Here is a 16,445-nt window from a genome sequence, read left to right on the forward strand (position 1 = left end):
TCCCCAGTGGCTGACACTTGGGGGCGCTCAGTAAATCGAGCAGGACAGATTCTGGCACTAACTTCAGACCAGTTCTCCGAGTTAGGAGACGGGGCTCGTTCACGACGACAGAGCGGAGTTCGGGTCCTACCGCCCCCCGAGCGAACCGAGACGCCCCAGCAAGTGGAAGCCCATCGGCGACCCCAGGGCTGGTCCCAGGAGCCCCGCCCCGGAGAAGGCAGCTCCAGCTGCTGCGGGCGCCCGGCACCCAATCCCCGGGGTGGGCACGCCACCAGCACGGACTGGGGTCGGGGGGCCCGGCTGGGGAAGAGCCCTCTGGCTGTGGGAACCGGGTCCCCTAACCGGTGCGGAGACCCGAAGGGAGGTGCAGAGGGGGGACAGCAGCGGCAGGAGGGGAGAACCCCTGGCGAGCGCCCGACCCTCGAGCGCCGCGAAGTCCGCGGGGCGCGCTCTTCAGGGTGTGCGGCTGCCGTTCCGCGCGCGCCCCGTTGGCCGAGCGCGCTCCCGGGTCCCTTGGAGCGCTCCCGGGGACTGTGAGCGCGGCGTCGGGATCGCAGAGCTGCCTGCGAACTTTATCCGGCAAGTTCTAGGGGTGCGCGGGCAACTTCGCACGGGCGCCTTTCCCCCGGGAGGTGAACGCGACAGCGTGCGGACCCGGCCACCAGTTTTGCAGAGGGCGCCCTCCAGGGGCGGTGCGCGCCCGCTGTCCCGCCTGCCCGGGACTGCCCCGCGCGACTCCGCCCCCTGCCACGCCGGGGCTTTTACTTTCGCTTTCGTTTGGGCGGCCTCAGACCCTCAGCGCCGAGGGACCGCGACGGACGCCAGCGCTGGCCGCCCCGCCGCCCGCCGCGCAGGGGCCTGGTAACTTCCGCCCCCGCCCCCGCTTGCGCCCCTCCCGCCCGCGTGCACTCCTTCCCCCCCCCTCCACAACCGCCCTCCCACCTGGCCCTGCGCCCCTTCTCATCCCCCCAGCCGGCCCGCAACGAAACTTTGGGGAAAGAAAGGGCCCTCGCGCCCCCTGCCCCATTCCGGCATCGCTGGCTCGGCTCAGCGCGCCCTCCCTTCCCCGCTAACTACCTGGGACTGCCGGGCAGTTCGGGCTGTTCGGGATTTGGAAAAAGGGGGCGTGGATTGAGACGCGAAGGAGGGGATCGATCTCTCGCAAGGCAGGCAGTGAGCGCTCGGGTGTCTGACTGCCCTGGGCGCCAGTCCCCGCGTCCCTGTTTGTCAACTGTGGGCCTCGGTCCTCCCTGTGCCTGTCTGTTAAATGGGATCGGTGGTGACCGCGGGCTGACGGTTGCTGCCAGGCTGTAAGGAGGTGACAGGTGCACAGCCCCTCCGTCGGAGCTCAGTGCGTTGGAGCTACCGTCGTCCTGGCTGGGGCCCCTGGTACTGAGCTCTTGAAGGTCTCTTGAGGAAGTGAAAAAAAGGCAGGCTGCAGGTCACCTTGCTACCGTTCACTGTTGTACTCAAGTTTAGCGTTTATGGGGCAGTAAAATCGCTTGTGGGTTATTCTGTGTGGGTCATTTCTAGGCCATTTCGCCTGAACTCTTGCTCTGGCAGGCTACGTGGCCCTGTCCCTTGTTTACTTACAGGTTATTTCCTCCTTCGGGGGCTACAGCCTGAGCCCTTACAAGGGGGATGAACACAAGAAAATAACAGTAGGCCTGCCCTCTCCAGGCACAGCAGAGGTGAGATAGGCCTGGATTTTCTTGGGTAGGCTGTGGAAATCCCAAGCCTTGGCCTGACTGAAATGATGTGGCCAGGATTAGGCACCTCACTTGGTCAGCACCCTTATTCTGGGTGAACTTGAGTTCACCCAGAAATCAAGCCTAGCCTCATAGGAGTAAGACAGTCGTTGAATGTTTCCTGTCCCTCTGCGCAGTGTTCAGCATCAACCCAGCAAGATGCTGTAGGTTTCAGGCTGAAGACCCTTCTGGCCTAATGTTTGGAGGGAAAACTCTGGGAAGCCTCCCACGGCTGATCCTTAGACATAAGCCTGAATTTTATGTCTCTGTAGTCAAGTCCAAAGTCCCCTCCACGTGGCTGGGAAGGACAAGCAGTTTAAGCCGCACCCCTGCTTTGACGGAATAGGTCAAGGGTTTACTGAGTGTGCAGTTCCCCTCTGCCTGCAGCACCCCCCGGCCTTGTACCCTCTGGGCTTCCCCTTCTCAGACCTCAGGTCAGATATCTCCTCCCCTGAGAACCTTCCCGAATTCCTCTGATGCCCAGTCGGGTCCCCCGGGATGGCCACAGATTGTTGGTCCGCATGGCACTCACGACAATCGCAGCTTGACATTTGTGCCCTCCTTTTATCAGAGTTTGTCCCCCATCAAGGCAGCACCAGGTCAGTTTGCTCCCAGCAGTGTCCCCAGCTCCTAGCACACGGCCTGGTGCGTTAGGCTCCCAGTAAGTATTCGAGGAGGAGCTGCCCCAACTCTTCCCAGCACCCCCAACACCATCAGAGCAAAAGTCTGGCTTTCTTAGGAGCTGTTTTGCTTAGGTTTGTCCTTTTTTAAAAAAAAAATTGGTCACGTCGTTTTATCATGATACATCCTAGATTCAGCCTTAAAGACTAGCATTAGCAAAAGGCTCAAGGCTTAATTACCACATGTTGAAGGTAGTGTCTTCTTCTGACGGCTCTTGTATAACTTTAACTTGCTAACTTTAAAAAGTATTTCTGTGCTTTGCTGACAACAGTCCACACTGAAAAGTAACTAAGTGTATGTAAAGGAGATGAGATAAAATTATCGAGCGTTTCTGCGTGCCTGGATTCATGCTTATCTCCTTTGAGAATGGGGTCATCTCTGTTTTCAAGAAACATTTTGCACCCTAATCTGAACGCTCTAACCGCACCCCCCCCCCCCCCCCCCCCCCCCCCCGCTGAACACACAATGCACGTTGCTGGCGATAGTGGAGGGTTGATGAGGTGTTGGGAAACAAGATGGCCACCTGACTTCCCACAGTCATGGTAGAGAGCTCATGTGGGACCCTCCCTCCCTCTCCGTTCTCTCCTTACTGCCCAGCTCACCCCTCAGGTAAGCTGCAAGGGGACGTGATACTACTACTCAGAACTCCTCACAGCCACTGGGTCAGCACTCTGCCATCTTGGATGCCTCCCTCCCCTCAAGCTGGGTTCCTTCTCCCCACCTCCAGAAGCCGTTACTTGTGCTCTGGGGCACAGTGTGTTGTGTCCAGTGGATGCCTTCTTGTTTTCTGACTGAGTGAAAACATCCCTGGGCGAGCCTAACAGAAATGCAGGCCTGCATCTGCGCACCCACTCTGTGCAATTGGTCGGAGACTGAGACCAGCAGACATTAGACTCTGGAGAGGGTTTCCTTTGTTACCGAAAGCCGAGCCCTTCACGGGGAAGGAAACAGGACTGGATGTAGGAAAAACGGCTTTAGTACAGGCTCTACTAAAACTCTCTTCTAACCGGCCATATCACTTTTAGCGGATTCTCTTCCCTTGGGACATTTGTTTCTTCCAGCTTTCCGTTCAGTTAATATTTCTTTCGTAGGCACCTTTTGTGTGTTGGGCGCTTCTGCCGTGATGAACTTAGAATTGTTGTGTTTGAGCTACAAATAAGCAGAGTGAAAATGAAAAAAAAAAAGACAAAGAGAACAGGGGTGGGGGGAACTGATGAGATAGGTGTAATCAAGGAGGACCTCCCTGTGGAGGTGCCATTTAAGCTGAATTCTGAAGATTGATTATTAGCCCGCTGGACAAAGGTGTCATGTCCAGCAGATGTATGAGTGGTGACTTCCAGAAAGAGAAAACTATGAGCCCTGACAGAACCTGAAATGAGCATAATATGTTTAAGGATGCTGGGAGGCTGCATGGTATGATGGTAACGGGGGGTGTGCTCTGGGTCGGGTGCATGCTGCTGGCTTCAGATCCAAGTCCTGCTCTTTACTCGTAATATAACCTGGGACAAGCTATCTACCTGTTTCTAACCTCACCTTCCTCATCTGTCAAAGAGCAGTGATCGTAGGAATGGTCCGACAGCACTGTTGAAAGTATTAAATAAGATGACGCTTACAAAGCAATTAGCACAAGCAAATAATAAGTCAGTTTCTATTCTTATTGTTGTTTTCACGTCTTAAAGTAGAGGGAGCGGTAGGTTAGTAAGAGATCCCACTTTTTTTAAATAAAGAACCAGGTAGGAAATATTTTAGGCTTTTCAGGCCGTATGGTCTCTGTCGCAATTGCTCAACTCTGGTTGTGGCAGGAAAGCAGCCATAGGCAATATGTTAACAAATGGGTATGCCTGTATTAACAATAAAACTTTATTTACAAAAACAAGTGGTAGGCCGGAGTTTGCCAACTCCAATACTAGATCATAAAGGGTCTTAAAACCCAAGGAGGTGGGTTTAGATTTGAACTGTTGGATCATAGGGATCTCTTGAAGATTCTGGAAGAGGAAAATAATAGGATGGAAATCTATCTATTTTGGTAGACCCGCCGAAAACCGTCTGACACAGAGAGCTTTTGCTTTTTGCAGGTTGCTAATGTTTTCGAACGGGGTTCAAGCGATGCCAGGCAAAGCTTGAGCACCTTGTCACCTGTCAGGAATGAAGGGGGAGTTTCCTGTTACAGACCTTCCACAGCTTCTCTTACTGGGGGATCCTTTAACAAAATCAGGGACGCCAGATTAGAAGCTCCCTGAGGGCACAGCTTTTGTTCTCTTTGCTGCTGCCTCCTCCCTCTCTGGAACAATGCCTCAAATAGAGTTGGCACTGAGCATTTAACTGAATGGTTGGTGCAGGAGCCTTGGAGCCTAAACATGCAAGACTGCTCATCTCCAGGCTTAATCAAAAACCGCAACACCTAGGGGCGCCTGGGTGGCTCATTTGGTTAAGCCTCTGACTCTTGATCTTGGCTCAGGTCACGATCCCACAGTTTTGTGAGTTCGAGCCCTGCCTTGGGCTCTGCGCCCACAGTGGAGAGCCTGCTTGGGATTTCCTGTCTCTCTCTCTCTCTCTGTCCCTCCCTGGCTCCCACTGTCTCTGTCTTTCTCAAAATAAATAAATTAAAGAAAAATCTTAGAAAAAAAACCTGTATCATCTAATGAGTGCTACTTAAAAGGATCATGAGGCCAGTGATGCGCTAGATACCAAGGTTCTGGTTTTTTTTCTTCCTTCCAGATGGCAGACGATCAGGGCTGTGGCGTGGAGCAAGCAGCTGGGGACTCAGCAAGCAGAGATGCAGTTGATGCTAAGCCAGACCGGTCTTCCTTTGTGCCATCACTCTTCAGGTACATTTCCTGGGCTAAAGAGGGGCCCCGGGCCCCTCCAGCCTGCCATGCCTCAGCCATCTCCACACACGCGTGGGGAGAGGGACATTCAGGGCAGGAGGTCCGTGCTGCGCGTGGAAGATTTGCACAGAACCCTGACAGCTGTGTGTGACAACATTCGGGTTCCAGTGTGCACTTCCTGTCTCTGGGGGCAAGCCCAGAGGTGGGGGAAAACAAACTGGCGGCGGGAGGCAGGGGGGGGGGTCTCCAGCTCCGCAGCTGTGCATCTGGGTGGCACCTGCCCAGGAGGGAGGGGCTGTCCGCATCAGAGGTGATTTGCAGGCAGCCTCCTTTGGGGCAGAGCCTGGGTTGCTGCTGCCCTTTGGGACCAGGTTTGGCTGCCAGGCAGAATCCGGGGGCATGGGACAGGAGGTTCTAGGGTAGCCCTCCATTGAAGGAAGCATGCCGTCTGCCGATTCTCACCTTGTCGTTTCTTGAGTCCACTTCTAAAATTCCAGATCTTGGCATTTAATAATAATAATAATAACAACAACTTAATTTATTACGTTCTCGTGTGCTAGCTCAGTATGGCACGCCGTCCTCCTAATCCCCGGAGATAGTTCTATCGTTATCAGCATTTAATAGGCAGGGAAACTGAGGCACACAGACGTTTACCAGCTTGCCTCTTTGATGACAGTTAATAAATGTCGGAGGGGCGCCTGGGTGGCTCCGTTGGTTAAGCATCCGACTCTGGATTCGGGCTCAGGTTGTAACCTCACGGTTTGTGAGTTCAAGCCCCACGTTGGGGCTCTGTGCTGACAGCGCAGAGCCCGCATGGGCTTCTTTCTCTCTCTCTTTCTCTCTCACCGTCTCTCAAAAATAAATAAATAAACATTTTTTTAAATTAAAAAAAAGTAAATGGTGGAGCTGAGATGAGAACATACATGGTACCACCACCACCCAACAGCTCTCCTGTGCTCTCCATTTAAAAGTAGGAATGCAGGGACCCGGAGGGGCCCCTCACCTCCCCTCACCCTTGGCCATGGGGCAGCAGGCAACAGGGCTTCCTCGCAAGAAGCCGGAGGGCACTGTGGGTCAGAAGCATCAGACTTTTCGGCGTCTCCTAAGCCGAGCCCCACCTGGGAGGGACAGTGACAGAGATCAAAGTTGAGGTTAGGGAGTGCTCCCAAGCAGTGCTCAGGAGGGGAAGAGCCAGTGATGAGGGGCAGCCTGGCTCCCTCCAAACAATCCCAGAGAAACCCTTGGGTCACGCCATCCCGGTCAGGACTCGGAAAAGTGAGAAGACCTCCACATCCTGGACCTGAGTTCCTTTGGCCTTGGTGGCCATTTAGGGTCAAGGATACCCCATGAAATGAGCAGAACATGCGGCTGCAACTCGTGAGAACTTTCGAAAGCCATAAGGTCAGTTGATCCAGTACGAGCCCTTTAGAACAGTGGCCAGCAAATGTTTCGTTCACGGAGCTGCAAAATAACGTGCTAAAACGACACATGCACACACATATGTTTTTTTTTAATTTAATTTAATTTTTTTACATTTATTTATTTTTGAGAAACAGAGTGAGGCAAAGAGTGAGCAGGGGAGGGGCAGAGAGAGAAGGAGACACAGAATCCGAAGCAGGCTCCAGGCTCTGAGCTGGCAGCACAGAGCCTGACGTGGGGCTCAAACCCGCGCGAACTGTGAGATCATGACCTGAGCTGAAGTCGGCCGCTCAGCCGACTGAGCCACCCAGGCGCCCCTATCTGCACACGCATATTTTAAGGTGACCTATAAATTTCTTGGCAAATAGGTGCAAAGGACGTGAGAATACTTCAGTTTTCCCAAGTCTCTGAGTCTTTAGGTTAAGCAGGTTGCCTGTCGGTGACAGAGAAACAGAAACTGTGTAATGGTCATTTTGGAAGTCTTAGTAAAGCCTTGTGGTATACTTCCCAGAAATTATGAAACCCAGCGGTATGTTGTAAATACTGACATTTGAAAATCACTTCTTTAAATTTTTTTTTTTTTCAACGTTTTGTATTTTATTTTTGGGACAGAGAGAGACAGAGCATGAACGGGGGAGGGGCAGAGAGAGAGGGAGACACAGAATCGGAAACAGGCTCCAGGCTCCGAGCCGTCGGCCCAGAGCCCGACGCGGGGCTCGAACCCACGGACCGCGAGATCGTGACCTGGCTGAAGTCGGACGCTTAACCGACTGCGCCACCCAGGCGCCCCGAAAATCACTTCTTTAAATGTATTCAGTGGACTCTGAATCCACAGTACTTTTATAACCACGTTTCTCCCTTAAAAATGTACACGAGCAAGCTGTCTTTAACAGCTGGAATTTTTGTTGTTTCTTTTTTCCCGGAACTCTTGTTTTTTCGCTTTATTTCCCCCCACAGTATTTTATTCTGCTGTCATAGATTTAGTTGCTTGAATGATCTCCCCATCATGCATCTCTGTAACCTAAAGGTGTGCATCAATGCATATGCATAAAGTTTTTCAAAATTTAAAAAAAGTTGTTTTTTTTTTTTGAGAGAGAGAGACAGAGTGCAAGTGGGGGAGGGGCAGAGCGAGAGGGGGACCCAGAGTCCGAAGCAGGCTCCAGGCTCTGAGCTGTCAGCGCAGAGCCCGACCCGGGGCTCAAACTCACAAACCGTGAGATCATGACCCAAGTCAAAGTTGGACACTTAACCGACCGAGCCACCCAGGCGCCTCTATGTATGCATAAATTTTAAGACATTTCTCCAGGTATCATGAGTATTACAAGAAATTTCTGCTATGTTAAGTTACTGATAATTTCTCCGAGACTAAGTTACTGTCTTGACTCTTATTAATTCACAGTTGATCCAAACAAATGTTGGTAAGTCATTAGCACTATTAAATCATTTTTCATCAAGATAATTATTAAATAGAAATTGCATTTAAATTGCAACTTATAATGGGAAAGCGGGCTTTTCAGAAGCTAGCTTATGCATACGTGGATAAATGAGAGCCATTGCCAGAATAAGGAAGCGTTCAGTTATCACCACTTTCGCCTGTCATTTTTAGAGGTAGAAGCGCTAAGAAACCATGAATAAGTACGCGGGATGGCAACAGTTTTGTGATAATAATGTCACTTAATTCTTTGAATTCCTTCTAAGTTCTGTGCCAAAAAATGACAAATCAATTAGGTCCTTCAATTGTATCGAAAATAATTACAAATTACTTGACTTACAAAAGGGTTTGTTATTCTGCCCTTAGAAACATTGATTTTTTTCCGTTAATGGGAAGTATGCTCAAAAGGCTTTACCAAAACTTCTCAAAAAACTGTTAATTAAACCTGTTCCTCTTTAGTTGGAGGCAAATTGTTTAACCCAAAATATTCCCAACAGAGATAAGATAATTAAAGTAGCGATGATGAACATTTGTCAGTATCCTTTTTTTTTTTTTGGTAAAAAGCTTTTAAACTGTCTGCTTTTTAAAATATTTCATGGTTAAGACCTTAGAGCTGCGAATGTAGCTCATTCACTTACATAAAATGTCTGCTGTATATTCTAGTTGACAAAGCCAGTCCTTCTTGTCGAACTAATCTGCCACACCAGATTTACTTTCAACCAATAAAGGTCTGATACCATTTCCAGTTCAGCAAATGTGTTATAAGGCATCCCTGTGACAACCATCTTGTTTCTAGTTCTTAGAGGATGGATGCACGGATGGATGGATGGATGGATGGATGGATGGATGGATGGATAGATGAATGGAAGAAAGGAAGGTCGGATGGATGGATGTAGGGTAGGGAGGGAGGGAAGGAAAGAGGAAGGAAAGGGCACAAAGAAAGCCGGATGCTGTGTTCACTTCTCTCAGTGTTTATTTGCTTTGCTGTCACAGAACTCTAGCTCAAAAGTGATAGTGTCTTTGGAAATAATCAGGAAGTGAAAAAGGCAAAGTCATTATTTAAGAGCCACAACGTTCCCTTTCCATTCTATGTTTATTTTTATTCAGTATATTTTGTAAACATATCATCGAATTTGGAACAGCCCAGGGTGGCCCCAAACAGCCCCATTTCTAACGCCATCCTTCACCCTTATTAGACTCTTGTGTAAATAGGAAGCCCATTACCGTGCCTGATTCAAAGAGACCCACAGATACTTATATTTGAATTGTCTATTAGATGATGTGGAGGTTTTGACACCATCTAAGAATCAGGGTGGATGAGAATTCTGCTCTTCTTTTACTTGGTGGGAGATGGGAAACAGGGGAGGCAGTATCTCAGGCAAACCAGTTTTCGGAAAGATACACATGCAAGTTGAGGATCTGATCATGAACTCCCTTAAAATATCCTATGTCTGCACCCCTTGGAAGGTCTTTGAGTGCCCTGTTTGAACACCTCTGCCTTAAGATGCATCATTTTACGGAAGAGACGTGGTCTGTGATATTGGGTTTTTTTTTTTTACCCCCTTAAGTCCTTTGGAAAGGTCAGTAAGCTCAGGTAATTTTCTGCATTCTAGTTCGCTACCTTTTTATAGCATGGCTGGTGTTGACATCAAGCTTCATTTATCAAAATAAACAATTATCCTTGCAAAATATTTGAATTCAAGTCCATTTTCCAATCAAATATTTGAATTAAAGTAAATGGGCAGGGGCCAGACTTTAGAAGGGTTTGTCTGTCAGTCATATTAAGGATTTGGAATCCTAAAGAACGAGGAAGTCATGGAAAAGTTTAAGTAGAGTGACTTGATCAACCATACCTACCAAAAAAAAAAAAAAGTGCCAGAGCAGCAGAGCTGCAGTGCGGGGCAGGGCCTGAAGGGGGTGCTGTTGCAAATTCTCTGGGGGAGAATGGGAGCAAAACGCCAGCCGAATAGGACAGGTGGAGCCTTCGCCTTTGGCCCCACATGTGCCAGGGGTGCAGAGAGGTAGAAGGAGCGAGACTTTGTGACCAAGAGGGCTGAAGGACTGAAGAGGGGAGAGGCGAGGAGGAAAGTGGCACCTGGACCCCAGGGAATAGCTGAAGTCATATAGTGACCCCTGAGCTGTCTGGCTAGGAAAGGGGTGACGAAATCCATTATTTCTAACAGAAAAACCGGTGTTTGCCACCTTCCATTGCTTCCCTGAACATTTCTGCTGCCTTGGCCCTGCTGCCCGAGAGCGCAGGACGGATTTGGGTGGTGCCAGGGACTTGGCATGTGATGGGACCAGACCCTAAGTGCAACTCCAGACAGTGGGATTTGCCGCAAAGAGCAGGTGTCCACTGTCACACCTGACTGGTCAGCACCCTATACTTTCACTTCTGTTACTTAAGATTCTCAACGGGAGTTGTTTATTCTGCTGAATTTAATTCACTGGGGTGACCAGAAAATGGCAGAGCAAAGGGTCCACCTCCACGGAGTGAGGGACGCTATGCCACAGGTCCGACGTGTGAGCACATCAACCACTGCGCTGGAGTGCTCCCCGCAGCTGATAGTGGGCACCCTACCCAGACTGTCCTGTCCCCAGCTCCCTTCTCGGGGCGTCAGAATTGCTGTCAGGTGGCGCCCCTTGCCCCTCTCTAATTGAGGACACGTGCCCTCCCCTGGAGACCTCAAGGATTCTGGGAAACAGGTCTCCTTTTCCCCCCCAAAGCCTGGGAGGACTCAGTGGCCCCAGGTAGGGCCAAGCTCTCAGACTTGTCTTGGCTTTTTCGCCTCACTGTCACTAGATGGCGCCACAGCCTCGTTTTATTTCCATTCCATTGGACCGTGAGTAAACCCAACTGCTCTTTAACTTAATTTTTTTTTTTTTTGAAAAACAAGAATGCATTAAAATGTTTTCTTATTTCCCGATTATTGAAGAACAGCTGGAAAACATAGGAAACCTCAAAGGAAAGACATGCAAGATATTAACTTAAAATTAGTAAAAGTGTTTTAATTAGTTAAAATTAGTAGAAGTAAAAACAAAAAAGGAGAAATCGGTATGTGCACAGCCTGCATTCATTTTGAGCCATTGTTTAAGGAACAAGGCCTAAAGTCATCTGCGAACTTATAGAGGGATTCTTCTTGAAGTAAAGGTAACCCAAGCACCTGGCACAGGTTACCGGCCATCCGTGTTAGCAGTGTGGTCCCTGCCCTGAATGTAAACTCAGGTTCTTTTAGAATGTCTAGGCGTGGCTACAGAAAATGGCTAATGGCTGAGAATAGCTAATTGCTGAATTGTAGCATATTAGGAACTATGGGAGGAGGAGGGAGAGCCAGAGGAGTTGGAAGTTGAGTTATCAGGGCCCAGGAAGAGCCCCAGCGACAGTGATGGTCAGGCCAAGCTACAAAGCACACAGATTCTTAGAAAGTGAGTGGAGGCCCACAGCCTGGTGGCACCACCGGGAGCCATCGAGGGTACGAGACCAGGCCCCACCCAGCAGCCTCACACATGTCCTCTTGCAGGCATACCTCAGCTCTGAAATCAGAGGCTTGGTTCTGCTCAAGGTCAGCATTAAGGGAAATAAAAGACAAAGGAGCAAACAGATTTCATGCACTGAGATTTCCCCGGGGCCCTGGTGGAGCCTTTGTGTCCCTGCAAAGAGGTTTGCTGCTTATCCTTCCATTTACCAGGTGAAGGGGGCAGGAGAAAAGCCTCATTCTTGAAACTTGATAAATCCCCTGTTTTTGAGACGCTGGTTCAGATCCCATGGACTTTGTCTTCCATATCATCTTCGTGCTCTGCCCTGTGTGCTCTTCGAGTGTATTTAATGGATGCCACAGGGTTATCATTCTTTTTCCTGCATTGCAACTTGGGTTTCTCCACCAGTTAAGTGTTATATGTAAACAGATCCCTGTAAAAAATGTGTGTTCTTTGTATAATTATAAGAAAGATCCTGGTGGCCTGTCTTTTCATTTGGAGGGGAGGGTGTTTCAGAAGAAGCAATGCTTTGGAATTAAAGAACAGAGCAAAGATAGCAGACCGTAACTCATTCCAAAGAATATGTTAAGCAAAAGCCATTCGATCACACCCACTGATTAAGAGAGGCCAGGTCTGGGCCCCCTAAAAGAAAGAGAATGGTAAAATATACCCAGGGAGTTCACCTTTCAATACAGGAAGTCTTCGAATTCATACTACAGAATACTGGATGCCTGTCTCCGAAATTTGTACATAGACCATACTAACGATTTAATGCTGTAATAAATCTTGAAGCAGTGATGACTCTTAAAATGGCAACAATGGAGGCGTGGAGGTGGACATCCCAGGTTCTGGTTCTGGCCTTGCCTCCCAGTCACTAGTTGAGGTACCAGCAAGTCGTTTGACCTCTTTGAACCTCAGTTTCTGCCTCTGCGTAATAGGTATATGAATACCTGTCCACTGGATTGCTTATGAGAATTGAATACAGTAACTGTCAGCTTACTGAACTGCCTGATGAGGAAGAAACTGTACATGATTCCTGACAGGGAAGAAATCATAGAACCGTAACGTTAAAACCGGAAGACGCCTTAAAAATGTGATTTATCCAGCTCCCTCCCATAACAGTCAAGGACGGTTAAGACCAGAGAGGTAAAGTACTTTACCCATAGTCACCCAGCAAGACCAGCACCAAGACCTGGGTCTCACTTGGGGTCCAGCGATCCACCCCATACATCAAGTGCCAGTCACAACTGCAGTGGCGTTGAGCTGGTCAGCCACGTTAATCCACCAGCAGAGCGGGTTTTTTCTTCTACCCAAGTGGGTCAGCAAATTTAATTCTTCGTTGAAATTGCTCCCTTTCTGCCCTGCTTCAGCTGAGGGCTTGGACAGAGTTCCAGCAGGGCTAGCGATGGGCGTTCTGATAGAGGGTCAAGTGCCCATTTCAGGAGCAGAGAACCACACCTCTAAAGCATGGTGACAGGATCTAGAGACTTTGAAGCTTCCCCCACATGCAGAATATCTCCAGTTATTATAGGTTATTGCTCTTCTAGAAGGGAAATCATGAGCTAGCTGTATGGTTAAAAGAAAAAAAGTGAAGAAGGGAAGTAAATGACCAGGTTTTCATAGTAGTAAAAATGTTAAGACACTATTTGTACAGAATTAAGCCTAGGTGCAGAAAAGTACTATGAAACTTAAGACCTGTTGTTTCTCGGGGGAACACGCGGTCACGGGTAAGAGTTGTGCAGTGTGGCCTTGCCTGTTCAAACCCTGAGCTTGCTGGGGCTCAGGGTGTTCTGTCTGGCACGCATGTGTAACAGCGGGTTTGTCTGCTGTTCCACAGATGAGGAAGAATGAGGAAGAATGAGCCACCTGGGTGGCTCAGCGGGTTAAGCATCCCACTCTTGATTTCTGCTTAGGTCATGATCTCACGGTTTGTGAGATCGAGCCCCACCTTGGGTGCTGCACTGACAGCACGGAACCTGCATGGGATTCTGTCTCTCCCTCTCTCTCTGTCTCTCTCTTTCTTTCTCAACATAAATAAGCATTAAGAAAAAAGAGAGAGAGGACTGAGTCCTGTTAGCTGTTCTAAATTCTAGAGCCCCCCGCCATCATCCAGACAGCAGTTTGAGGCTGTTTCAAGAGAATTCTGTCCTTTATCTCCCTCCTGAATTTTTTTTTTAATTCTTTTATCAATTTTTATTGTCAGAGGTCTCTCTGCTTTGTTTTTCAGGGGAGGAGGGAAGTGATGTGAGAAGGGGAAGGAATCTTTCCCTCCCTCCATAGCCTATTTTAAATAGACTTTGTTTCCCAAAGTAAGCGTATGTTTGCAAATCTGGGTTCCAGAACAGAATGTATGGAGCCAGATTTCTCTCTGCTCACAGACCTGAGCGTGGCCGAGGGTTCGGTTTGCCCAGGATATCAGGTGTTACAGCTCCGCTCTGTCAGTGGCACACCTTTCCCTGGCCGCGACCTTGAACCAGGAAATTGAGAAAAGCATCATCGTGAGCAGCTTGCTTAATAAGGGTGTTGTTTTTACGTGTTCACACTTTCCTCCTTGCATTTGGAGGGGTGAGATGGGGAAGGGTAGTAACTCCTGGATCACTCACTTTGTTCAAGACGATTGAAAAATGATTTATATGCCTCATTTGACAATTAAGGTCTTTGGCTTGCCTCTGTAGTCTTTTATTATTTGTACGAATGCCTTGCGTGCTTTTATAAGGCGAAAAATAACCTCGAGCATTTGGACTCTGATTCACCACAAACTCCCCTCCGATTTTTGTTCATTTACTTACATGTAATTTTGCCGCCTCCTGTAGCTTGGCACTTTGTTGGGTTGCCCACATCTGCACGCTCATCACTTTAAATAGCCGTGTGGTATTTTATTCGACTGAATCTCAGTCTCTTGCTTAGCCATTCCCGTTTCCATGTTTTCACTCTTAAAAATGGTGCCGCTGGCTGCATCTTTGTGGAAGTCTGGGGTATTTTTTTCCCCCCACTTCAGATCCCATGCTCCTAGAAAGTCACTTTTTCTCTAGGGAGCTGTCCCGGGGTGGGGAGAATGCAGCCGTGTGGAGCCTGGGCATTTCTGCCGGTCAGCAGAGAAGGGGGAGGCCAGTGTGACTTTCCCAGCCCCAGCGTGAATGGTCCTATGGAAAACTCCAGTGTGCGGTTCACTGCTGATTCAGTCACGGGCCTTCAGGGCCAGGCGGGCTCTGCCAGTCTGCTGTCCCCTGCTGAGCCCCGAGCATGTTGAGTTTTTATTATTACAGAGAAGAAGGAAACCCGCTGCCCAGAGTTGCCGGGCGAAGCCTAGTTCTGATGCACAGGGGGGTCCTTTCGGATGGAGACACGAGGTACCGCCTTCAGTCTTTCCTTTCCTCTCTGCCTTGCTCTGTGCCTTGGTATGTCAGGACTGTCGGGGATACCCGCTGTTAAAATGTTGAAACCATGAATGAATCATCCCAAAAATATTTAGACAAAGCAGCTACGAAAACCAGAGCCCTAGTTCCGAATGGAAGAGCCCTGGGGAAATGTGTGCCTGGTGGTGTGTTTACTTTCCTGCTGATGAATGTCTGCAAACAGACAGAGCTTCTGGGGATCCTATTCATGGAGACACTTTAGAAAATAAACAGTAGCAGGTTTGCGTGCTTCTATTCCCTTCCAAATATAGAAAGGTATAATTCACATCTCGAGCAGCCTAGGGGATCTGGACGAGGATAAAACCTGTATTTATCCACTCCGGTGATGGGGAAAATTATACTCACGCCCAGAGTGGATTGTAAAAGTTCGTTGTGCCCTTTCCGAGGTTTTTTTACTTCTTCGCAAAGTAGGCAGAGTATTTTTGTCCTACAATGGTTTCTGGTACAGGTTGCTATAGGCTCTTCAAGGACATCTTTTTTGTATAAATAACCATCAGGGCTTGGTTGTGAATTTTGTGCCTCCTGACTTGTGCCTCCTCAGTTGAAATGACTGAGTTGCCCTCGCACTGCAGAATTTGAGGTTCCAAAAAACAGGTCCCTAACCGAAGGAGTTAGAATAATCTGGTTTCTTCCTGATAATCAATGCTGGCATTGTCTGTGTTCTTAGCAGAGATTTGAGCCTCTCTGAATGTGTCTGGGAAGAGAAGATAATGGTACGTGCTCATACTGGTGAGGAAGTGCAATACCAAGAAAAAATAAAAGACGGTTAGGATTAGGAAGCATTGGTATTCGATTGACTGCCCGTTGCATTTTAGTGCACACTTTCGAACAGTTGCTAAGTTCTGCCAGGTTATGGTAGTTATTGCAATCTTGTTTGGCCCTAAGAGCAGTGATTTCATGGCCAGATTTATTTATTTTTTTAATCTGTGGCCAATTGTGAAACCCAGGAGCTTTTAAAAGGATTTAGAACTTTTAATTCACTGCTCTGGTTTGTCATGAGCCTTGCACTTGTGAGCAAGAACCCTGTGTTTCTTCTCAGCATAGTAATCTTGGCCAAAGTCTTCAGAAAGTGAAAAAGGTCAGGATAAAAGCTAGGTTTATCAGCAGAGAATTAGCGAAGGCAGAGGAGAAGGGGTGTGGGGGGGGGGCGCAGGTAGTTTGGAAAGTGGTGGAATCTGACTTAAGTACTGTGGCCAGTTTTTATTTACTATGTCTTTCCCTGCCTCTCATCTATACTTTGCAGAATAAATGGGATAATGATGATGAACAGGCTTTGTAAAGCATAAAACACTATTCAGTGATATTAGTGATGCTTGTTCCTGGTGACTTAGGGAATGTCTGGAGTGGTTCCTCCTCCCCCGTTGGCGAGGTTTGTCAGATTCAGGACAAAGACTGGTTTTCCATTGATCTGGTCCTGGGGTCTCTGTGCCACAGCAATTCCATG

At 48.7% G+C, this 16,445-nt stretch overlaps 1 protein-coding gene across 3 annotated transcripts in view; it reads left to right on the forward strand.

Annotated features, from left to right (window-relative positions):
- The first annotated feature begins 86 nt into the window (after positions 1-86).
- CASP7 (caspase 7) overlaps positions 87-16,445 on the forward strand; it is a 30,985-nt gene continuing 14,626 nt past the window's right edge. The window contains exons 1-2 of one of the 3 annotated variants that reach the window (XM_058697844.1): positions 87-217; positions 5,148-5,257. In XM_058697844.1, the coding sequence (XP_058553827.1) occupies positions 5,148-5,257 (110 nt within the window). In that variant the 5' untranslated portion in view covers positions 87-217. Of the gene's footprint in view, positions 218-732; positions 862-1,109; positions 1,692-5,147; positions 5,258-16,445 lie in introns of those variants that run through there. The other 2 variants (XM_058697843.1, XM_058697845.1) reach the window with 2 other exon arrangements.

This window comes from Neofelis nebulosa, chromosome 13 (assembly GCF_028018385.1).
Source record: "Neofelis nebulosa isolate mNeoNeb1 chromosome 13, mNeoNeb1.pri, whole genome shotgun sequence".
NCBI classification, from domain to species: domain Eukaryota; kingdom Metazoa; phylum Chordata; class Mammalia; order Carnivora; family Felidae; genus Neofelis; species Neofelis nebulosa.